This window comes from Nerophis lumbriciformis, linkage group LG26, assembly GCF_033978685.3.
Source record: "Nerophis lumbriciformis linkage group LG26, RoL_Nlum_v2.1, whole genome shotgun sequence".
Lineage (NCBI taxonomy): Eukaryota > Metazoa > Chordata > Actinopteri > Syngnathiformes > Syngnathidae > Nerophis > Nerophis lumbriciformis.
This window is the reverse complement of record NC_084573.2, coordinates 31,932,113-31,958,323: the sequence shown is the minus strand read 5'-3', so window position 1 is coordinate 31,958,323 and position 26,211 is coordinate 31,932,113. Positions and strand designations below refer to the sequence as shown.

The 26,211-nt window shown below is 41.2% G+C and overlaps 1 protein-coding gene across 3 annotated transcripts in view; it reads left to right on the top strand.

Annotated features, from left to right (window-relative positions):
* brms1lb (BRMS1 like transcriptional repressor b) overlaps positions 1 to 25,982 on the top strand; it is a 34,169-nt gene extending 8,187 nt beyond the window's left edge. The window contains exons 2-11 of one of the 3 annotated variants that reach the window (XM_061986730.2): positions 2,051 to 2,141; positions 10,365 to 10,492; positions 13,352 to 13,431; positions 13,562 to 13,658; positions 13,954 to 13,986; positions 16,107 to 16,196; positions 16,274 to 16,338; positions 16,402 to 16,441; positions 16,561 to 16,690; positions 25,403 to 25,982. In XM_061986730.2, the coding sequence (XP_061842714.1) occupies positions 2,051 to 2,141; positions 10,365 to 10,492; positions 13,352 to 13,431; positions 13,562 to 13,658; positions 13,954 to 13,986; positions 16,107 to 16,196; positions 16,274 to 16,338; positions 16,402 to 16,441; positions 16,561 to 16,690; positions 25,403 to 25,520 (872 nt within the window). In that variant the 3' untranslated portion in view covers positions 25,521 to 25,982. Of the gene's footprint in view, positions 1 to 2,050; positions 2,142 to 10,364; positions 10,493 to 13,351; positions 13,432 to 13,561; positions 13,659 to 13,950; positions 13,987 to 16,106; positions 16,197 to 16,273; positions 16,339 to 16,401; positions 16,442 to 16,560; positions 16,691 to 25,402 lie in introns of all 3 variants that reach the window. The other 2 variants (XM_061986729.2, XM_061986731.2) reach the window with 2 other exon arrangements.
* Positions 25,983 to 26,211: the final 229 nt, after the last annotated feature.

Genomic DNA, 26,211 nt, shown 5'->3' with positions numbered 1-26,211 from the left:
TAACCTACCCACTCTTCCTTGTCAAAACCCCCCAAAACGTGTACCAATTGTGCAATTTTTTTGTATTTAATAGTTTCTATGTCATTAATTATTATAGTTTTTTATGTTATGAATGTTTCATTATTCATAACCAGCCCTCCCCCCACCTTGTCAAAAAAAGTACTAAGTTTGTGATGACATTGTTTTGTTTATCATAGTTTTAAAGTTATTTTGTGTTATTATTCATAACCAGACCCCACCTTGTCAAAAAAAAAAATGTTTGCTATGTTTGTGCTGCAATTTTTTCAATCAATCAAAGTTTATTTATATAGCCCTTAATCACAAGTGTCTAAAAGGGCTGCACAGGCCACAATGACATCCCTCAGATCCCACATCAGGTCAAGAAAAAAACTTAACCCAATGGGATACAATGAGAAACCTTGTTTTTAGTTTTTATGAAAAGGACAAGCGGTAGAAAATGGATGGATGTTGTTAAAATTGTATTATACATAACCTGCCCGACCCTCCTTGTCAAATCCTCCCCAAACTTGTACAAATTGTGCATTGTTTTTGTCTATTATAGTTTTTATGTCATTAATTATTATAGTTTGATTATTCACAAGCAGCCCCCACCTTTTCATAAAAAAATTGTGCTATGTTTGTGATTAAATTGTTTTGTTTATCATAGTTATTATTTTGTTTTATTACTCATAACAATCCAACCCACCTTGTTCAAAAAAATAGTGTTATGTTTGTGTTGCTTTTTTTTTTGTTTTAATGTTAATTAAAATGTTATTATACATAACCCGCCCCTCCTTGTCAAAACCTCCCCAAACGTGTACCAATTGGGCAATTTGTCTTATATAGTTTTTACGTCATTAATTACAGTTTTTATGTTATGAATGTTTTTTTTTTATTCATAACCATTTGTCAAAATCTCCCCAAACTTGTCCCAAACATTTGTGCTACGTATGTGCTGGTTTGTGTTGCAAACATTTTTTGCTTAACTATTATAGTTAACGTTTTGTAGTTTTTATGTTATTATTCATAACCAACCCCCGCCACACCTTGTCAAAAAAAAAAACAATACAAAAAAAATGTTTGTGCTGATTATGGGGCTAATTATAAATCATAAACCATTTGCTATATATTTGTGCTGCAAATTTTTTGTCTATTGTAATTTTTATGTTTTTACCGTTTTACAGGGCTGGTAATAAATCATAAAACGTTAATAACATCACAACTATAAGTGTCAGGTTCAAACACTGATGACATCTATTAAACAAGACAAGAGGCAAAGAATTAAACAGAGACAGAATTCAATTTGGACTCAATATATTGAGGAGAGTCGCCGTCGACCTGTAACCTCTTACAGTGTCTCAGCACGCTCTGCCAAAAGATTGTATTCCTCCTCCTTTATTTGACTTTCTCCCCCCACCTGACCACAGCCGCTTCCAGAGGGAAGTGGGTCGTAAACAGCGATGCCTTTGGTTACCGAACAGTTCAAAAAGAGAGGTCGTAAAATAGTTCAAAAAGAGTTCCATAAAATAGTTCAAAAAGAGTTCCATAAAATAGTTCAAAAAGAGTTCGTCTGGAAATTGGGCAGATCCTTGGTTCTCTCCGCTTTGAAGTCCTTGGGCCAGAACAACATCCTTCTGTTGATTACCATACATGAGAGAACACAGGAACACCATCTTGCTCCCCCCCCACACAGTGCAGTTTTACGAGCCTTACTCTTGGTAGGTTTCAAAAGACAGCCTTTTGTCTTCTTGTCAGGAACACAATGTAATACAACGTTTTTGTGATAATTTAGAAACAATTATTCTAACAATAAGAGTTCGACAAAAATTTTTTGCAGCGTTTGGTACAAGTTAGGGAGATTTTGACAAGGTGGGGGAGGCTGGTTATGAATAATAAAACGTGTACAACATAACTGTAATAGTCAAACAAAAACAATGCAGCGCAAACGTTTGGTACTAGTTTTGGGATATTTTGACAAGGTACATACAGGTATATTTTGACAAGTGTAAGCTAGTACGACAATAACAAAGCTCTTATCACTTGTGAACAGAGATGGATGACGAAGACTGCGAGAGGAGGAGGATGGAGTGTCTGGACGAGATGACCACGCTGGAGAAACAATTCACAGACTTGAAGGAGCAGTAAGTCCCCACCCTTTAGATGACAGAAATGAGAACATACCGTATTTTTCGGACCATAGGGCACAGGCACAAAGTAAGAACTGAACTGGGCAAGAAAGCATTTAGGTTTTCAGCACCAAAGGCTTGGAATAACCTACAATCGAACCTTCAACTTCAAACCCTTGTTACATTAAATGAGTTTAAAGGCATACTGAAACCCACTACTACCGACCACGCAGTTTGATAGTTTATATAACAATGATGAAATCTTAACATTGCAACACATGCCAATACGGCCGGGTTAACTTATAAAGTGCAATTTTAAATTTCCCGGGAAACTTCCGGTTGAAAACGTCTAGGTATGATGACGTTTGCGTGTGACGTCGATGGTTGAAACGGAAGTTGTATCCAATAAAAAAAGCTCTGTTTACATCGCAAAATTCCACAGTATTCTGGACATCTGTGTTGGTGAATCTTTTGCAATTTGTTCAATTAACAATGGAGACTGCAAAGAAGAAACCTGTAGGTGGGATCGGTTTATTAGCGTCTGGCTACAGCAACACACAACCAGGAGGACTTTGAGTTGCCTAGCAGACGCTATCCGACGCTAGCCGCCGACCGCACCGATGATCGGGTGAAGTCCTTCGTCGCGCCGTCGATCGCTGGAACGCAGGTGAGCACCGGTGTTGATGAGCAGATGAGAGCTGGCGTAGGTGGAGAGCAATGTTTTTATCATAGCTCTGTCGAGTCCCGTAGCTAAGTTAGCTTCAATGGCGTCGTTAGCAACAGCATTGCTCGGCTTTGTCAGGCGGTACATCATTAACCGTGTGGTTACAGGTCCAGAGTTTGGTAGTATTGTTGATATTCTGTCTATCCTTCCTAGTCAGGGGTTTATTTCTTTTGTTTCTATCTGCATTTATCACGTTAGCTCCGAAGCTAAAGTGCTTCACCGATGTATTGTCGTGGAGATAAAAGTCACTGTGAAAGTCCATTTCGCGTTCTCGACTCTCATTTTCAAGAGGATATAGTATCCGAGGTGGTTTAAAATACAAATCTGTGATCCACAATAGAAGGAGAGAGTGTGGAATCCAATGAGCCCTTGTACCTAAGTTACGGTCAGAGCGAAAAAAGATATGTCCTGCACTGCACTCTAATACTTCACTCTCACGTTCCTCATCCACGAATCTTTCATCCTGGCTCAAATTAATGGGTTAATCGTCGCTTTTTCGGTCCGAATCGCTCTCGCTGCTGGTGTAAACAATGGGGAAATGTGAGGAGGCTTTCAACTTGTGACGTCACGCTACTTCCGGTACAGGCAAGGCTTTTTTTTTTATAAGCGACCAAAAGTTGCGAACTTTATCGTCGTCGTTCAATACTAAATCCTTTCAGCAAAAATATGGCAATATCGCGAAATGATAAAGTATGACACATAGAATGGATCTGCTATCCCCGTTTAAATAAAAAAATGTCATTTCAGTAGGCCTTTAAAGCGTCTGTGAAAGGACTGCAGTCGACCATGTCTGTATGCACATGTGTTATGTGAGCAAGTTTTAATGTTGTAAATGTGATGTTTTATGTGTTTGTTTACTGTTTTTAATGTAACCTTGCTGCTGCCCTCTTGGCCAGGTCTCCCTTGGAAAAGAGATCTTTGATATCAATGGGATGTTTACCTGGTTAAATAAAGGCTAATAATAATAATAATAATAATAATAAAGCGGTCATGTTATGATTAGTTTCCTTGTGGTCTACTTTTAACATGTAATGGTGGTTCTTTGGTCAAAATGTTGCATAAATTATGTTTTAGAGACCATCTTCAAGTCGCTTTCTGACCATCGCTTCAGGATGCGCCGTTTTGTGGGCGGTCTTATTTAAAGTTAAAGTTAAAGTACCAATGATTGTCACACACACTAGGTGTGGTGAAATTTGTCCTCTGCATTTGACCCATCCCCTTTGATCACCCCCTGGGAGGTGAGGGGAGCAGTGGGCAGCAGCAGTGCCGTGCCCGGGAATCATTTTTGGTGATTTAACCCCCAATTCCAACCCTTGATGCTGAGTGCCAAGCAGGGAGGTAATGGGTCCCATTTTTATAGTCTTTGGTATGACTCGGCCGGGGTTTGAACTCACAACCTACCGATCTCAGGGCGGACACTCTAACCACTAGGCCACTGAGTACATAATTCCACTTCCACAGCGCCTTCTCCCCGCCGTCTTTGTTGTACCGGTGTAGCGTGCAATTACGTGAGTTGAAGAACTGTCAAAAGATGGAGCGAACTGTTTTAATGACATTCAGACTTTACTTCAATCCTCATCCGTGGCTCACTCGTGTAACTGCAACGCCGGAAATGTGTCCCGTGAAAAGCGTCCGACCGGAACTCTCTAATAATTAATGTTCTGTAATGTTGTGTCGTTCGCGAACGATTCGTTCGAACGAACGAATCTTTTGAGTGAACGTGCTGAACCGAATCACTTCATGAACTGATTCGTTCCTTTCTCAGTTCAGTTGAGCTCCGCCGCGACCATGCCGGTATGAGTGGAACTGGCGCATTCTGTGACTCACTGAACCCTCGACGTCGGCGAACGACGCAGCCAGCTACTCATCATGGGGGCGGGGGGAGGGACTGTTCTATGGCGTCACATTAGTGCCAAAAATCCGAGCGCATAAAAACTGTTATCGCGCGCTGATTCTCCACTTCGTGCGCGTGCGCGACACCCTTTTGCGCGCGCGTGGTGCCTTTTTGCGCGCGCGCGGTGCCTTTCTGTGCGCACGCGGTGCCTTTTTGCGCGCTCTCTGTGTACTCCTGGCATCTCTCCTCGCGCTGTTTCTTTTTGGCACTTTGGGGGCGGTTATGCTTAGACGGCCCCATCTTTCTGATTGGTCAGGCGAAAAATGCTGACAAATGCTCAGAGCCAATCAGAAGTATAGCAGGGCGGGTCATCGTCAATATGTATCAAGATTTACGGAGGTAGAAGTGGATACAAAAATGTCGCGCGCTGATGAAGGTTATTTCATACCACATAAACACAATACAGGGTAATACAAAATGTGACCCAAATAAATAATAAGACAACAAACACCATAATCACATCTTTCAGCCAGAACTGGTCCACCAGCAATAACATCCAACCATAACATTATTTTATATTTTCACTTCTTCTTGAACATTTGTTTTCTAATTTATGGAATTTCTTTTGATTCAGCCATAAAATTGATAAAATAATCTTTGAATTTTGTTTTTAAAATGTTAAAAATAGCTTTTAATAATGTATTCTGAAACAGTTTGAAATATTCAGAGAACTGACTAACACTGACCCTACACAACTATGTTGCACAATTAAGTCTTTTTTTTTTTTAAAGCGAAAGAGGTAATTTCAACAGGTACAGCATCCTATGTCATATCTACATGTAATAAGATTGTAACAAGGCAAACCGTTTGTAAATTGGTCGAAAATCGAGCAAGTTATGGTAATTTAATTAGTACATGTACCATTGACATCAGTGTAATGATTGAGGCTAGATGTCCGAGGTAAGATGGCTACAACGTTGCTACACTGGAGAATGATTGGTAGCCATCTTACCTCGGACATCTAGCCTCAATCATTACATTGATGTCAATGGTACATGTACTAATTAAATTACCATAACTTGCTCGATTTTCGACCAATTTACAAACGGTTTGCCTTGTTACGCGCGCAAAAAGGCACCGCGCGCGCACAGAAAGGCACCGCGCGCGCGCAAAAAGGCACCACGCGCGCAAAAGGGTGTCGCGCGCGCGCACGAAGTGGAGAATCAGCGCGCGATAACAGTTTTTATGCGCTCGGATTTTTGGCACTAATGTGACGCCATACTGTTCGAACGATTCGTTCACCGCGGATTAACGACATGAATCACTCAGTGAACGACAGAATCAGGACTCGCGAACCTACTGACACAGAGAACTGACTGTGTCGCGGAGGAGGACGTCACATTGAGGCCCCCGTTCAGCCACTGTGCGCGTCGTTCATTGGGTGCTGAGGTCTTGTGTCGTTCGCGAACTGACACACACCGAGATCTGCCGCTGGGGAAGCTGTTACTGACTGACTCATGATTCGCCGACCTGCACACAGAACTGCTGCTGCAGAAGTGATTCAGGTTCACGTACTGAACTGTGCTGACTGTGGCGCTGTGTCAGTCACTCACTGCCTGGTGTACTGAATGCACAGTAGAGATGCGCGGATAGGCAATTATTTCATCCGCAACCGCATGACAAAAGTCGTCAACCATCCGCATCCACCCGAATTAACATTTAATCAACACCGCACCCGCCCGCACCCGCCCGTTGTTATATATTTAATATAGACGATGCAAGGCATTAGTGAGGTTATAAAGCAGGCGACTGATCCAATGCAGCAATCATCTGGGAGCCGCGCTGAGCGCACCTCCAAGCGCGTGGAGGTGCGATGTCCCTCGCACCCGGGCTCGCGCCCGAGGCTTCAGCGCGCACCGCGGCGCCCATCCTACTCGTCGCGGCCTAGCCCTCGCGGCTCTCGCTGCCGGCGACGGCCGGGTATGGGCCCGACGCTCCAGCGCCATCCATTTTCAGGGCTAGTTGATTCGGCAGGTGGGTTGTTACACACTCCTTAGCGGGTTCCGACTTCCATGGCCACCGTCCTGCTGTCTATATCAACCAACACCTTTTCTGGGGTCTGATGAGCGTCGGCATCGGGCGCCTTAACCCGGCGTTCGGTTCATCCCGCAACGCCAGTTCTGCTTGCCCCACCCCTTTCGTGAGCGCACTGCGCGCGGAGTGACCCCTGTTACGCGCCCCCGGCAACGGGGGTGGCGGGCAGGTAAGCTGCGCGGGCGGAGCGCGCGGAGTGACCCCTGTTACGAGCCCCTGGCCACGGGGGTGGCGGGCAGGTAAGCTGCTTACCTGCTGCGCGTGACGCCGGCGGGGGTGTCGTGCGGTGGGCGCGGTGGTGACCCTGGACGTGCGTCGGGCCCTTCTCGCGGATCACCTCAGCTACGGCTCCCGGTGGGGCCCTCTCGGGGGAAGGGGCCTCGGTCCCGGACCCCGGCGAGGCGTCCCTTCTCCGCTCCGTAAAAGTGTCCATCTCTTTTTTTCTTTCTTCTTCTGTTGTGGCATATGCTGCAGGTGCCTGCTCGTTTTTCGTATGTGGGTAACAACATTTAACTATGTATATATATTTCCGAATTGGTTTAACTGCCACCCGCCTGAATCTATTTAAAATCGAATTTTTTTTTATTTCAACCGCCCGACCCGACCCGCGGATAAAATCTAAATTTTTTTTATTTCAACCGCCCGAACCGCGGATAATCCGCGGACTCCGCGGTTGTGTCCGCAAACCGCGCATCTCTAATGCACAGAGCTGTGTAGAGACTCACGTTCACCCTATTTGCTGCTTCTCCCACGAATGTCTGCACTGTACTGTACTACACACGCGCCCCCGGTGAACAAATTTTTTGAACGACTCAATTTAAGGAACTGATTCTAGTGATTCAGTACAGTCAAAAGAACTGCCGATCCCATCACTAATATTCTGTGGGTGAATAATGTAAACCCACTACACCGGTAGTTTTTAGCGCTTCCATAGCGAGTCTACGGACAGATATAAGTTAGAACTTTACGCTACTCTATATTACAAATGGTAACAGCGGAGGATGAATGCCCCACAACAAGAAGATAGAGAAAAGGAGCTTATTGGCTACAATGGCGGATGCGTGCATATTTTCGGGATTTATGCGGATCCCAAATACACATCAGCAGGTACCAGAAGGTAAGAAGGGGGCGTGGCTAAAAGGGGAGGAGTATATTTACAGCTAGAATTCACCAAGTCAAGTATTTCATATATATATATATATATATATATATATATATATATGTATGTATGTATGTATGTATGTATGTATGTATGTATGTATGTATGTATGTATATATATATATAAACAAATACTTGACGTTCAGTGAATTCTAACTATATATATATATATATATATATATATATATATATATATATATATATATATACGTGTATATATATATATTTATTTTATTATATGTATTTATATATATATATACGTGTATATATATATATATATATATATATATTAATTGTATTATATATATATATATATAAAATAAATACTTGAATTTCAGTGTTCATTTATTTACACATATACACACACATAACAGTAGATGGCAGTATTGTCCTGTTTAAGAGTGTCACAACATTGCTGTTTACGGCAGACGAACTGCTTTACGGTATACAAAAACGTGACTGCTGTTGTTGTGTGTTGTTGCCACGCTGGGAGGACATTAATGAAACCGCCTAACAATAAACCCACATAAGAAACCAAGAACTCGCCCTCCATCATTCTACAGTTATAACGTGATTGGGCAGGTATGCGGACCTGAGTCCGCCTGAATTTCGGGATATTTTCGGGAGAAAATTTGTCCTGGGAGGTTTTCGGGAGAGGCGCTGAATTTCGGGAGTCTCCCGGAAAATCCGGGAGGGTTGGCAAGTATGATGTTGTCTGTCTATCTGTGTTGGCCCTGTGATGAGGTGGCGACTTGTCCAGGGTGTACTCCGCCTTCCGCCCGAATGCAGCTGAGATAGGCTCCAGCACCCCCCGCGACCCCAAAAAGGGACAAACGATAGAAAATGAATGGATGGATGGATGTTGAAGCACAGTACGTCTGACTACGTTAGCTGTAATGCTCCGACAATCCCATCAAGCGGTGCGACTTTATAGCTGATCAAAGTCGTACTAAAACATTCTGACAGATTTTTGAGCGCCGTGTGTAATGTTCTATATTCTCAAGGTTATAAATTGAGGTGTTGTTTCTTGGCGTCATCTTGCAGTCTACATGTATCTCCTATGTGTGACTGCCATCTACTGGTCACACTTATCATGACATCATGCACCAAATAAAATAGCTTCGAAGTCAGTAAGCACAACCACAATCATTCCGTACATTAGGCGCACCGGCTTATAAAGTGCACTGTTGATTTTTTGAGAAAATAAAAGGATTTTAAGTGCGCCTTATGTTTAGAAAAATATGGTACTCTCATGGACGGAACTAATTTGTCACTGTGAAAGTACTGACTCATGTTCACGTCGTCATCTTTTTTGCTCTATTCACCACTGCACTATTATTTATAGAGATGTCCGATAATATCGGACTGACGATATTATCGGCCGATAAATGCTTTAAAATGTAATATCTGAAATTATCGGTATCGGTTTCAAAAAGTACATTTTATGACTTTTTAAAACGCCGCTGTTCGGAACGGTACACGGACGTAGGGAGAAGTACAGAGCGCCAATAAACCTTAAAGGCACTGCCTTTGCGTGCCGGCCCAATCACATAATATCTACGGCTTTTCACACACACACACACACACAAGTGATTGCAAGGCATACTTGGTCAACAGCCATACAGGTCACACTGAGGGTGGCCTTATAAACAACTTTAACACTGTTACAAATATGCGCCACACTGTGAACCCACACCAAACAAGAATGACAAACACATTTCGGGAGAACATCCACACCGTAACACAACATAAACACACCAGAACAAATACCCAGAACCCCTTGCAGCAGTAACTCTTCCGAGACGCTACAATATACACACCCCGCCCACCTCAACCTCCTCATGCTCTCTCAGGGAGAGCATGTCCCACATTCCAAGCTGCTGTTTTGAGGCATGTTAAAAAAAATAATGCACTTTGTGACTTCAATAATAAATATGGCAGTGCCATGTTGGCATTTTTTTTCCATAACTTGAGTTGATTTATTTTGGAAAACCTTGTTGCATTGTTTAATGCATCCAGCGGGGCATCACAATAAAATTAGGCATAATAATGTGTTAATTCCACGACTGTATGTATCGGTATCGGTTGATATCGGAATCGGTAATTAAGAGTTGGACAATATCGGACTATGGGCAAAAAAGCCATTATCGGACATCTCTAATTATTTATCAGCCTTCCACATATGAGTTATTTAAGTACTTGTTTATATTTATTGTTTATATAAATATTTATTGTTTATATTGACAAGAAAGCGGAGTCTACCAATCCAACTTCTTTGTGTGTTAGACATACCTGGCCAAGAAAGCCAGATATGTCTGTGACATATTTTACCACTTGTGTGCCGACACTGCTTTTTAACTGCTTGGTTGAAACTGTCACGTTCTCCATCCTGTCGTTTAAATGATCATTTCCTTTTTTCTCCTACAGATTGTATAAAGAACGCCTGAGCCAGGTAGACGTCAAGCTACAGGAGGTGATGGCCGGATGTGCCCAGGAGTACCTGGAACCTTTAGCCAACCTGCAGGAGAACATGCAAATCAGAACCAAAGTGGCAGGTATCTCCTCGGAGCACTCTGTATCCTGAGAGCATATAACCGTCTAAAAACATGCCGTGTTTTTCGGACCATAGGGCGCACTGGATTATAAAGCGCATGAAAGGGGTCATATTATGATTTTTTTGTTCTACATTTAAAACACTTGTGGTCTACATAACATGTCTTGGTGGTTCTTTGGTCAAAATGTTGAATAGATTATGTTTTACTGACCATTTTCAAGCCGCTTTCTGACCGTCTCTCATTTTGTGGGCGGTCTTATTTAGGGATGTCCCGATCCAGGTTTTTGCACTTCCGATCCGATACCGATATTGTTTTTGCATTTCCGATCCGATACCCATACTGACCGATACCGATACTGACCGATACTGGCCTATCCGAGCATGTATTAAAGTTTAAAGTTATTTAGCCTACTTAGTTGTCAGAATCATGTTGAAAAGGGTTTTAGTACTCTTGATAACAACTAGCCAGCTGAATTAGGGGAGTTTGAATAATACACAATGGTTGGTAACAAGAAACTGACCTGTTTATTCAAGGATAAACACAAAATAGACAAAATTATACATGACAAACAGAAATGGCATCATTGAACTAGGGCTGGGCGATATGGCCTTTTTTTTTTATATTGCGATATTTTAAGGCCATATTGCGATACACAATATATATCTCGATATTTTGCCTTAGCCTTGAATGAACACTTGATGCATATAATCACAGCAGTATGATGATTCTATGTGTTTTGATTGATTGATTGAGACTTTTATTAGTAGGTTGCACAGTGAAGTACATATTCCGTACAATTGACCACTAAATGGTAACACCCGAATAAGTTTATCAACTTGTTTAAGTCGGGGTCCACTTAAATTGATTCATGATACAGATATATACTATCAGATATATACTATCATCATAATACAGTCATCACACAAGATAATCACATTGAATTATTTACATTATTTATAATCCAGGGTGTGGAGGGGGGCGCCGGATGTAAGTGTCAAAAAGACAGCCAAAAGAGTTTGATATGAGAATAAATCTAAAGTTAAAATATAGGGTAGAAATGCACCCATTTGCAGGAAATGTAGTCTTGATTTTCAAAATTTTCTTTCAAGGCTTGCATGTCCACATTAAAACATTCTTCTTCATACTGCATTAATATATGCTACTTTTAAACTTTCATGCAGAGAAGGAAATCACAACTAAAAAAATCACTAATTTTTTCATACGGTGTTGATGTGGAAATTTTTGCCTCGGCATTTTGATGGTGTGGGCGTGTGGCACCGAATGGAGATAAGCGTCTCGACAGACGTCACAATATTTGAACAATGATGACGAAAACTGTTTTCTCTGTCGTGTCCGTGTGTCGAAAATGTTATGTGCTTATTTTTTTATTCGATTTGGTGCGTGGCATAGATTTGCTATGCGCAGAGGACGCTTAAACAGTGCGCAATTGCACAGGCGAGCACCTTAGAGGGAGCGTTGCTCGCACGGCTGCGCTAGCATCACAGCTAACGTTAGCCATGCTGCTACCTCTCTGCTCGGGGAGGACATATACGTATGTGACGTATGACTTGACAGTATGTGACGTGTGTAAGAAGGTGCGCTTGCTGTCTGTGAGAGGGAGACACAGGAAAGAGTGAGAAGAGCCTTTCGTGTAATGCCAGCAGCTAAAAGCAACTGCGTGAGAATTCACAGACCTGTGGATGTGTTGAAGGTGTGCTGGAAAATGCGGAACGGAAATTACGGAGCAGCAGAAAAGTGGAATGTATTATTTAAATCGGTGCGTTGGAAAACACGGACCGGAGTTTTTTTTTTTAACTGGATCTGGATCGGCATTTTCCCATGCCTTGCCGATACGGAATTTTTGGCAAATATCGGCAGCCGATCCGATCCAAATATCGGATCGGGACATCCCTAGTCTTATTTACGTGCCTCCACTTTGACAGCCTGTTCTGCCCGCCATCTTTGCTGGACCGGTAGTTTTTAGCGCTTCCATAGCGAGCCTACAGACGGATATAGGTTAGAACTGTACGCTACTTTATATTAGAAATGGCAACAGCGGAGGATGCATGCCCCGCAACAAGAAGACAGAGGAAAATAAGGAGCTCATTGGCTACAATGGCGGACGCACGCAAATTTTCAGGACTAATGCAAATCCCAAATACACATCAGCATTGATTGATTGATTGAAACTTTTGTTAGTAGATTGCACAGTGAAGTACATATTCCGTACAATTGACCACTAAATGGTATCACCCGAATAAGTTTTTCAACTTGTTTAAGTCGGGGTCCACTTGATCCATGATACAGATATATACTATTTTCATAATACAGTCATCACACAAGATAATCAGGTACCAGAAGGTAAGAAAAGTTGGTTTTGTATAATACTGCGAAACAAAACGCCAGATAATTTTTCTTAGTTGGTGCCATTGTGGGGTCCTTATACACACACCATAATAATACCCGTATGTTGAAGCACAGTACGTCTGACTATGTTAGCCGTAATGCTCCGTGTTCTACCAAGCGGTGCGGCTTCGGGGTACCAAAGTTGCACTAAAACATTTTGACAGATTTTTGAGCGCCGTGTGTAATGTTTTATATTCTCAATGAAACATCAATGTTTTGGTGTTGCTTGCTTACGGTTACTTGCTAGCGTCATTTATTGAACAGGGGGCATCAACCTGCAGTCCACACGTATCTCTTATGTGTGACTGCCATCTACTGGTCGCACGTATTACACCATGTAGCAAATAAAATTGCTTCGAGGTCGGTAAGCACAACCACAATAAATCTGTACATTAGACTTCAGGCCTCCTGCTACTTGTCGTGGATGTGAACAATTAGGTGGATGTGTTGCAGGCATCTACAAGGAGCTGTGTTTGGAGTCGGTGAAGAACAAGTACGACTGCGAGATCCAGGCGGCCTGCCAGCACTGGGAGGTGATCGCTTGAAAAAGAAAATGGAGACCGACAGTATTTCTGGTCATTTCACAATTCCGGATTGAGTGTCTGATGACGCGATAGAAGATGTGCTTCCCCACACGTGTTTGACCCACGCATGTTTTCTCAGAGTGAGAAGCTGCTGCTCTTCGACACCGTGCAAAGCGAGCTGGAGGAGAAGATAAGACGACTGGAGGAAGACAGACACAGCATCGACATCACCTCAGGTACCAAGAAGATATGCCCCTGATAGTATCTTGTCCTAGTCAATAGTCGTGGGCAGTGGTCATTATTTTTCACTTCTATTCACTTTATTGTCATATTAATATCAGTGCTCTAAAGCCATTATGAAAATTGAGAGATCAATTAAATATGGTCTTGAATGAATTATTCTAATTAATCTTTTTTTTAATCTGACCTAAAAACATGATCAGAAATCTGAGGTATTGTTGTTTAAATTTATGACATTATTTTGGCAGATAAAAATTGGCTTGATAAAGTCATTTATTGTTTCTCCAGCAGCACTAAGAGCGGACTCCACCAAACTCCCTCTAGGTAATGTTGCAATTTTCAATGCCAACAAAGCAATAGACTCAAAAATGTTTCCAACAATGCGCTATGCTTGATGCTAATATACTTTGGCTTTGCTGTTGACATGCTACTGATTAGCATTAACGATTTTACATGGCAATTTCAACGCCTCCAAATTTGTTAATGAAAACTACGACTGCGATGCACGTTGCAATCAAACAGCTGGTGTGTAATAAGTACAATATTTACAGTATTAACACTTTCTAGGGCACAACAACAGACTAGACTGAACTATACATATATATATGTATGTATACATACGTATGTGTGTGTATTTGTGTAATTGTATATGTATACATATGTGTATATGTATATACATATGTATACATATGTATGTATATACATATGTATGTATATATGTATATACATATGTATGTATATATGTATATACATATGTATGTATATTTGTATATACATATGTATGTATATACATATGTATGTATATATGTATATACATATGTATATGTATATACATATGTATGTATATTTGTATATACATATGTATGTATATATGTATATACATATGTATATATGTATATACATATGTATGTATATATGTATATACATATGTATGTATATATGTATATACATATGTATGTATATATGTATATACATATGTATGTATATATGTATATACATATGTATGTATATTTGTATATACATATGTATGTATATATGTATATACATGTGTGTGTATATATGTATATACATGTGTGTGTATATATGTATATACATGTGTGTGTATATATGTATATACATGTGTGTGTATGTATGTATATACATGTGTGTGTGTGTGTGTGTGTGTGTGTGTGTGTGTGTGTGCGTGTGTGTGTGTATGTACATACATGTGTGTGTATATATATATGTATATACATGTGTATGTATATATGTATATACATGTGTATGTACATAGGTATATATTAGAATTGAATATTAAGACCATGTGAAAGTTCAACTCTTACCTTCGTGATGGCTTCCTTAAAGTTTTGTAATGAATTAGAAATATCAAGCAGCTAAAATGTGCCAAACATGGATAAGTGTGGAGAGAGTTTTTTTTTTTTTGGGCATTTTTACCATCATGTCTTGCAATGGATTTAAATAGGTGTAATTTAAAAATGTTTATGGTGGTTGGCTGTTTTTTATAATATCCACAAAGTTCAGTGAGCATGTTGTGTTAAGTGTGGCATGTGTGTTGACTTTTTGTGCTGGTTGAATTTAGTTTTTCTGCGCCATGACTAGGGAAGGTTGTTTGGATTGCATGTAAAAAGTAAATGCTGTGCATGTTATATCTCGAAGGTACACTCCATGGTCACTGACTCGTGTTACTCATGTCGTCCACAAGATGGTGACAAATAAGCACCTATCAATCCGCCAGCTATTTAAATGTAATAGTGTGTGAATGTGAGTGTGAATGTTGTCTGGGACTTGCACCTGTAATTAAGGCTCAAAAATGTAATAATAAACAATATATAACAACTCGACAGCAGTTTTGATATAATAATTGGTAAATTTTTAGATGTTGCAATAAATAATGAGATTTTAGTATCCAAAAACAAAGGGACAAGTGGTAAATAAAGGATGGCGTACCAATGTCGATTCCCAGGTATCAGGAGTTGTTAACATATCGGTTCAAATGTGAACTGTACCCATCCTTAATTACGATCTTTAATCTTACTAATTTTGTCTTTAATTTGACCAAAAAAATGCTGTAAAAGTAAAATGTATTTTCATTGAAATTCATTACATTATTGGGGCAGATCAAAAGTGGCTTATTGAAGTCATGTATTGATTTCACAAAGTTGGAAGCAAACACATTTCCTGGGAAGATGAATGATCGAAATTCAGAGGCACCCTAACGATACTAAAATCTCACGATACGATATTGTGGTCTTGACAAAATAAATATAAAGGCTTGGCAAAAAGGCCGGAGTGTAAAAAATGAAGTGTTGAGGATTATTTCCAGTTATGTCCATAGTTTTGTATCTCGGAAAGAATGTAGTCCATAATGACTGAATCAACATTACGTTGGTTTTTTTATGGTCTCATGGATTTTCCTTTCTAATCCGTCCTTTCTGACTTCCCAGAGCTGTGGAATGATGGACTGCATGCCAGGAAAAATAAGAAGAAGGATCCATTCTGTCCAATTAAGAAGAAGAAGCCAGTCGTGGTTTCTGATATCCTTCTCTATCCAAGCACCGCCGCCTAGTTTCCTACAACCATGTCCCACTGTCTTCTTTGACCTCTCTTGCACGGCCTTATATCGTTTACATGCTGCAAGATCTGGATATTCTTGAAGACTGGACCGCGATACGCAAGGTAACATTTTGGGGACGCGAGTAACGATGGGGCATTGAACGTTTACGTGTGTCGTCTTCTCAGGCCATGGCATCTCTTGGACCGGCCAGGGCGAAAGTTGATGGTAAGAATCTCACTTCTTCTCGGCTGCTATCAATATTAGCCCGGAATACAAAGATGGATGGCCTTAGAGGAGGTGCAGCTTTTAAGTGCTCCATTCATTCCATGTCTTTCCCCTCCTAGCCGTATCAGCCAAAACGGAGCGACATCACCACGTGGCCCGCTCTGAAGACGGAAGACTGTTCTATGACAACCAGTGGTACTGCAGGGGCCAGGCCATCTGTATCAACAGGAAGGACGAGTGCCCAGCAAGGTTTGTGTGCGGGAAGTGAGGGTTCTTCCATAATTGCACCTTATTCTTGCATTTATAGTACGCACTAGTGCAGGCGTGTCCAAACCTTTTGACTTGGGGGTCACTTAGGGATATAAAAAATGTGTCCGACTGCATGTAAAGTAACTCTTAGGGGTGTAACGGTACGTGTATTTGTATTGAACCGTTTCGGTACGGGGGTTTCGGTTCGGTTCGGAGGTGTACCGAACGAGTTTCCACACGAACATATAAGTAGCCGCCTCTGCTTCCTTCTGCCTCTGTTTCTGTCAGTACTCTACACAGCACCCAGCATTGTCCCACCCACACAACCATCTGATTGGTTACAAACAGAGCGGTAACAGCCAATAGTCAGTGTTTAGTGTTTAGCAGGTCAGGCAGCGGTCTCTCCCCAAATTATAATAAACACCTCCCAGTCAACTACTAGTAACATAACAATGAGCCCGTTGACCTTCTAGAAATATAAAAGGCAGCTCAGCTCGCTCGCAGTCCTGGCTTGAGTGAAGGCTAATTTGCTTTTAGCGTAACGTTAGCTCATTTTGCGGTGTATGTGTGTGTGTTACGGACAGCAAAGCCCTGTCTGTCTGTTATTTAACTTGACCTTTTTATGTATTGATTGAGCTGTGTTGAAGCAGCAAAAAAGGACATTATGTTAAATGAAGAGTTTCTGTCTCTGATAGTTGATATAATAATGTAACTGCATCATTAAGCCTACATGAACTCCATGGTGTTCAGGGATGAATAGTCTCTCCTATTGCTATTGTACCATTTTTTTCAGCTATAGTTACATTAATCATTAGTAATGCAGCAGCCTAGTTTTGAATGGCAGGGTCCCTGCTATCACATGTTGATAAAAATATAACATTTACATACTAAATCAACTACAGGCTTCCCAAATGCTGTAATAAATTAAGCATGATGAGTTGACTTGAAACTGTTTAATGTTGCACTTTTTATATGGAGAAGAAAAGTTTTGTCATTTTATTTTATCTGAGCAACAACTTGAGGTACCGGTAGTTTAATGTTGATTAACGTGGGCAGAATTATTATCCATCCATCCATCCATCTTCTTCCGCTTATCCGAGGTCGGGTCGCGGGGGCAGCAGTAGTGTTCCCAATGTTAAAAGGATAAAGCCATTGTTTACAAATTTGGTAAATAAATGACCAAAAAATGTATATTTTGTTGTTTTCTTACTGTACCGAAAATGAACCGAACCGTGACCTCTAAACCGAGGTACGTATCGAACCGAAATTTGTGTGTACCGTTACATCCCTAGTAACTATATATATAAATGTGTATATATTTTCTTAAATATATAGATATTTATGCTGCAGCTCAGTGATTCTCAAACTGTTGTACGCGGGTTCCATCTAGTGGTATGCCAAAAAAATCACTTGAATAAAGTACAGTGTTTTATTTTCCTATATTCCATCACTGTGTTACTTTTCAAACTGTGTACTGTTACAGTGGCCAAAAATATTAGATATACTTGTTAAACAAAACCTAGCTATTAATGAATACTTAGCCCAACTACGCTACTGTATTCTAACGTTAGTCATTATGGTGGTACTTGGAGAGCCAAGTGTTTTCCGAGGTGGTACTTGGCTGAAAAAAGAACCGGTGCTCTTGCTATGAAAATATTCAATATATAATTCATAATTCCTTCTTGGTGGACATTCATTTACCACGGCCAGGCCCTCTTGGTGACCAGAGGTGGATTCAGCTACAGGAGTGTGTGTGCATAAAAGACACAACCATCACATAAAATAACGTGGCGGACCGGACTACGTGTGGCCACATAAAAATGACGTAGAGGGTCAGAGTCAAACGAGGCTTAAAACTAGAGGAGACTGGGCCTTTTCTGTTGTTGGCCCTAAACTTTGGAATGTTCTGCCCCCTCATGTCAGAATGGCCCCCACTGTTGAATGTTTTAAATCTCGTCCACTTTTATTCTCTGGCTTTTAAATCGTGAGACTTGTGGTCCTCTTGTGTCTTTTATTGTTTTATTCTATTATATTGATTGGTTTTTATTGTTTTATTCTATTTTATTGATGTCTTTAATTATTTAAATTGTATTATTATTATTTGTTTGTTTATTGTTAACTTGTTTCATTTTATATTCTTGTACTTTGATTACTTTTATTGTTTCTTTTTTATGTGCAGCACTCTGGAGACAGTTTGTTGTCAATAGTGCTATATAAATAAAGGGGATTGGATTGGACAGTCAATAATGTGGCGTGGCACTTAAAATGTAGCTGACCACTTAAAATGATGTGGCGTGCCACTTAAAATGTGGCTGACCACGTAAAATGATGTGGCGGACCACATAAAATGATGTCACGGGCCACCTATAATAATGTGGCGGGACGGGCCACATAAAATGACGTAGAGTGGTGGGCCGTGCGAAATGACGTGCCAGACCGCACAAAATAATGGCCACTTAGAATAATATGGCGGTTCACATTAAATGACGTCTGGACACATGAAATGAGGTGGCGGGCCTCGTGAAATGAAGTGGCGGGTGGAGCGGGCCACATAAGATAATGTGACGGTCCGTTCCAAATGACATACCAGACCACACAAAATAATGTATAAATTGACGTGGCGGATCAAATTAAATGCCGTCTGGACACATGGAATGGCGTGGCAGACAGCATGAAATGATGAGGCGGGCCACATGAAATGACATGCCGGACCATACAAAGTGATGTGGCGTGCCACTTAAAATAATGTAGTGAACCACATAGTTTGATGTGGCGATTCACAATAAATGGCGTCTGGACACAGGAAACGATGTGGCAGACTGCAGAGCGGCCCACATAGAATAATGCGGCCGGGGGGGCCAAATATAGTGACGTGATGGTCAATTCTAAATTACATACTAGACCACAAAAAAGAATGTGGTGCACCCATACTTGCCAACTCTCCCGATTTTCCCGGGAGACTCCCGAATTTCAGCACCCCTCCCGAAAATCTCCCGGGCCAACCATTCTCCCGAATTTCTCCCGATTTCCAACCGGCCAACAATATTGGGGGCGTGCCTTAAAGGCATTGCCTTTAGCGCCCTCTACACCTGTCGTCACGTCCGCTTTTCCTCCATACAAACAGCGTCTCGGCCCAGTCACCTAATATCTACGGCTTCTACACACACACACACACACACACACACACACAAGTGAATGCAAGGCATTATTGATCAACAGACATACAGGTCACGCTGAGGGTGGCCGTATGAACAACTTTAACACTGTTACAAATATGCGCCACACTGTGAACCCACACCAAACAAGAATGACAAACACATTTCGGGAGAACATCCGCACCGTAACACAACATTAACACAACAGAACAAATACCCAGAACCCCTTGCAGCACTAACTCTTCCGGGACGCTACAATATACACCCCCGAGCGCATGTAGTCAGTGTTTAGTGTTTAGCAGGTAAGCATCAGGCAGCGGACTCTCCCCAAATTATAATAAACACGTCCCAGTCAACTACTAGCAACATCACTATGAGCCTTTTGACCTTCTAGAAATATAAAAGGCAGCTCAGCTCGCTCGCAGTCCTGGCTTGAGTGAAGGCTAATTCGCTTTTAGCGTAACGTTAGCTCATTTTGCGGTGTGTGTGTGTGTGTGTGTGTGTGTGTTACGGACAGCAAAGCCCTGTCTGTCTGTTATTTCACTTGACCTTTTTCTGTATTGATTGAGCTGTGTTGAAGCAGCAAAAAAGGACATTATGTTAAATGAAGAGTTTCTGTCTCTGATAGTTGATATAATAATGTAACTGCATCATTAAGCCTACATGAACTCCATGGTGTTCAGGGATGAATAGTCTCTCCTATTGCTATTGTACTATTTTTTCAGCTATAGTTACATTAATCATTAGTAATGCAGCAGCCTAGTTTTGAATGGCAGGGTCCCTGCTATCACATGTTGATAAAAATATAAGATTTACAAACTAAATCAACTCCAGGCTTCCCAAATGTTGTAATAAATCAAGCATGATGAGTTGACTTGAAATTGTTTAATGTTGCACTTTTTATATGGAGAAGAAAAGTTTTGTCATTTTATTTAATTTGAGCAACAACTTGAGGCAGTTTAATGTTGATTAACTTGGGCAGAATTATTATAGTGTTCCCAATGTTAAAAGGATAAAGCCATTGTTTACAAATTTGGTAAATAAATGACCAAAAAATTTATATTTTGTTCTTGTTCCCCCCTCAACCCCGCCCTCAAGGTTGGCAAGTATAAGTGCACCACATAAATTGATGTGACGGCTCACAATAAATGGCGTCTGGACACATGACGTACCACATTAAATGATGTGGCGTGATGGGTAACATAAAAAGATGTAGCGGGGCACTTAAAATAACGTGGAGGGAGGAGCAGGCCACAAATAAAAATACACAAAATGATGTGGCAGGCCACATAAAATGATATGGTAAGCCACGTTAAATGATGTAGCAGATCCGACTAATGATGTATGGCCACATTACATTACGTGACGGGCCATACTAAATCGCATAGTGGGCCACATTAAATCAAACTCTTCTCTTTTCCACATGCTTGTCTGTATACCAAAATGTGTATTTGAATAACATGACATTGGCCTACTGTTTCACCCACATTGGATAACTGGGCACATATCATTGGAGCAATAGGTGAGGACTTCAAAGCACAGTGAAGTCTTTTATCTGCACCAGGCATCACTGGATCGAACCGTGGTCAACTAGAGGCCAACGAAAGGTTTAAAAAATAAAAAGTGACTGCTTCATGCTGGCCTCTGGCTATTTACAGTGTGTGTCACATGCTAATGTGTTAGCATCAGTCACAGCCTGTCCTTGTTACCACCAAGTGTCAGAACATGACAGGATCACAGCTCCAGCAACTATATCATCACATTCCACACGGTTTTCTCTGCAGGTCCTTGAATCTATACTTGCCCTAGTGCTTCTCACATTTTTGTCACCAAGTACCACCTCAGAAAACACCACCACCATTAAAATACAGTAGCGTAGTAGGCCCAAGTATTCATAAAAAAAAAAAGTATATTTAATGTTTTGGGCCATTACACACAGTTTGAACAGTAACAATGTGTTTGAATATAGGAACATAAAACACTGTACTGCAATCAAGGGATTTTTTTTTGACGGACCACTAGATGGAGCCCGCGTACCAATACTGGTACGCGTACCACGGTTTGAGAATCAATGCTCTCGTGGATATGGACCTCACCTTTTTAATCTAGCTATGCTTCTTGTGGCCCCAAACAAGATCTTGTTTGTGGCCCCATTTGGATCTTGATATTACCCGTTTAACACGCTACGGGCTATATAGGGCAGATAATGTCCAAAGTTTTCATGAAAAGGTCAAACAAAATGTTGATAGGTCCAAAAGGAAAGGAAAAGTGTTGATTAGAGGTGGAAATCTTAGCGCACCTGACGATTTGATACGATTCCTGGGGTGACGATTCCATTCAGAATCGATTCTCCATTCAAACAGATTCTTGCAAAATAATGTGGCAAACCACTAAATGATGCGGCCTTCCACATAAAATGATGTGGCAGTCACATTAAATAATGTGGCGGGCCACGTAAAATCACATGGGCCGCGTAAAATAATGTGGCAAACCACATACTGTAAAATGATGTGGCCTTCCGCATAAAATTAAGTGCCGGGCCACAAAAAATAAATGTGGTTGGTCACATTAGATAATGTGGCAAGCCACATAAAAATAATGTAGCGAACCACATACTGTAAAATGATGTGGTCTTCCACATAAAATGAAGTCGCAGGTCACAGGTCACAAAAAATCACATGGCGGGCCGCATAAAATAATGTATCAAACCGTATACTGTAAAATAATGTGGCCTTTCGCATAAAATTAAGTTCCGGGCCACAAATAATAAATGTGGTTGGTCACATTAGATAATGTGGCAAGTCAACTTAAATAATGTAGCGGACCACATACTGTAAAATGATGTGGTCTTCCACATAAAATGAAGTGGGGGGTCACATTAAATAATGTGTCGGGTCACATAAAATCACATGGTGGGCCGCGTAAAATAATGTAGCAAACCGTATACTGTAAAATGATGTGGCCTTTTGCATAAAATTAAGTTCCGGGCCACAAAAAAAAATGTTGCGGGTCACATTATATAAAGTGGCGGGCCACATAAAACAATGTAGCGAACCACATACTGTAAAATGATGTGGTCTTCCACATAAAATGAAGTGGGGGGTCACATTAAATAATGTGTCGGGCCACATAAAATCACATGGCGGGCCGCATAAAATAATGTAGCAAACCGTATACTGTAAAATGATGTGGCCTTTCGCACAAAATTATAAGTTCCGGGCCACGAAAAATAAATGTTGCGGGTCACATTAGATAATGTGGCGGGCCACATACTGTAAAATTATGTGGTCTTCCACATAAAATGAAGTGGCGGGTCACATTAAATAATGTGGCGAGCCACAAAAAATCACAAGGCGGGCTGCATAAAATAATGTAGCAAACCGTATGCTGTAAAATGATGTGGCCTTTCGCATAAAATTAAGTTCCGGGCCACAAAAAATAAATGTTGCGGGTCACATTAGATAATGTGGCGAACCACATACTGTAAAATTATGTGGCCTTACACATAAAATAAAGTAGCAGGTCACATACAATGATGTGACGGGAATATAAATCATAAAATCACATGGCGGGCCGCATAAAATAATGTAGCAAACCACGTACTGTAAAATGTGGTCTTCCGCATAAAATGACGTGGCGGGTCACATTAAATAAGGCGGCGGGCCACTTAATCACATGGTGGGCCGCATAAAATAATGTAGCAAACCGTATACTGTAAAATGATGTGGCCTTTCGCATAAAATTAAGTTCCAGGCCACAAAAATAAATATGGTTGGTCACATTAGATAATGTGGCGAACCACATACCATAAAATGATGTGGCCTTACGCATAAAATGAAGTAGCGGGTCACATTAAATAATGTGGCGGGCCACTTAAAATCACATGGCGGGCCGCGTAAAATAATGTAGCAAACCGTATACTGTAAAATAAGTTGGCCTTTCGCATAAAATTAAGTTCCGGGCCACAAAAAATAAATGTGGTTGGTCACATTAGATAATGTGGCAAGCCACCGAAAATAATGTCGCGAACCACATACTGTAAAATGATGTGGTCTTCCACATAAAATGAAGTGGCAGGTCACATTAAATAATGTGGCGGGCCACATAAAATCACATGGCGTGCCGCATAAAATAATGTAGCGAACCACATACTGTAAAATGAAGTGGCCTTACGCATAAAATAAAGTAGCGGGTCACATTAGATAATGTAGCGGGTCATATACAATGATTTGACGGGAATATAAATCATAAAATCACAGGGCGGGCCGCATAAAATAATGTAGCAAACCACATACTATATAAAATGATGTGGTTTTCCACATAAAACGATGTGGCAGGCCACTTAATCACATAGCGGGCCGCATAAAATAATGTAGCAAACCGTATACTGTAAAATGAAGTGGCCTTTCGCATAAAATTAAGTTCCAGGCCACAAAAATAAATGTGGTTGGTCACATTAGATAATGTGGCAAGCCACCTGAAATAATGTAGCAAACCGTATACTGTAAAATAATGTGGCCTTTCGCATAAAATTATAATTTCCTGGCCACGAAAAATAAATGTTGCGGGTCACATTAGATAATGTGGCGGGCCACATAAAATAATGTAGCGAACCACATACTGTAAAATTATGTGGCCTTACGCAGAAAATTAAGTAGCGGGTCACATTAAATAATGTAGCGAGCCACATACAATGATATAACCGGCCACATAAAATCACATGGCGGGCCGCATAAAATAATGTAGCAAACCACATACTGTAAAATTATGTGGTCTTCCACATAAAATGATGTGGTAGGCCACATACAATCACATGGCGGACCGCATAAAATAATGTAGCAAACCGTATACTGAAAATGATCTGGCCTTTCGCATAAAATTAAGTTCCGGGCCACAAAAAATAAATGTTGCGGGTCACATTAGATAATGTGGCGGGCCACATAAAATAATGTTGCGAACCACATACTGTAAAATGATGTGGCCTTACGCATAAAATTAAGTTCCGGGCCACAAAAAATAAATACTGCGGTTCACATTAGATAATGTGGCGGGTCACATAAAATAATGTTGCGAACCACATACTGTAAAATTATGTGGCCTTACGCATAAAATGAAGTAGCGGGTCACATTAAATAATGTATACAATGATGTGACTGGCCACATAAAATCACATGGCGGGCCGCATAAAATAATGTAGCAAACCACATACTGTAAAATGATGTGGCTGTCTGCATAAGGTGAAGTATCGGGCAAAATGAGGCAGGCCACTTAAAATGGAGGTGGCGGGACACTTAAAAGTGTTATCACAGTCTACTTAAAAAGTGATGCATAAAATGACGTGGTGGACCACGTGATGTGGCGGGCAGCATTAAATGACTTGAGTATGGCGGAATACATGAATTGACTTGGCGGGCCACATAAAATGACATGGCGAGTCTGGCCCCTGGGCCTTGAGTTTGACCCCTGTGTGCTAGACCTTGGACTAGATCTAAGGGTGCAGTTTGCATGGATGAGAGGAGGGATGTTTGCTTCATCAGCATGGTGTCTTCTTCCACAGCGCCGTCATCACCACCATCAACAATGACGAGGTGTGGTTCAAACGACTGGACGGCACCAAGTCCAAGCTGTACATCTCCCAGCTGCAGAAAGGCAAATACACCATCAAACACTCCTGAAACAGCCAAACTGCGGTGTGCGCCATCACGCCATGCACCTCACCTTTATTTGCACGCAATGGGACCACCTGTTCACCAGGATGCGCTCCTCTGTACATATGTATTTATGTTGATAGGGCAAAGTCACAAAGTGTCATGTCTGCACTAAGTCAGATCGCTGCTAAGAGGGGGGGGGCGATAAAGCGGCGCAACGATCCCTGGAGCTCAGTCCCGTGCCTTTCTGAGACCAGACCTTGGCTGAATTACAACACCTGTGCAGAAAGCAATCAAAAGACTGCGAGTGGGTTCAAACGGGTCAGTTCGTTTTTGCTGCTCCCTACAATCCTGCCTGATACGAGTGTGTGTGTGTGTGTTTGTGGTCAAATATTGCACAAGATGAGGGGTGGAGAGTGTAGATCAATTAAAGGGTAACATGATCACAATTTCAAAAGGGTTAAAACCATTAAAAATCAGTTCCCAGTGGCTTATTTTATTTTTCTATTTTTTTTTCAAAATTTTACCCATCACGCTTCAAAGTGCCTGATTTTAACCATCGTTATATACACCCGTCCATTTTCCTGTGACGTCACACAGTGATGCCAATACAAACAAACATAGCGGATAGATTAGCAAGGTATAGCGACATTAGCTCGGATTCAGACTCGGATTTCAGCGGCTTAAGCGATTCAACAGATTACGCATGTATTGAAAC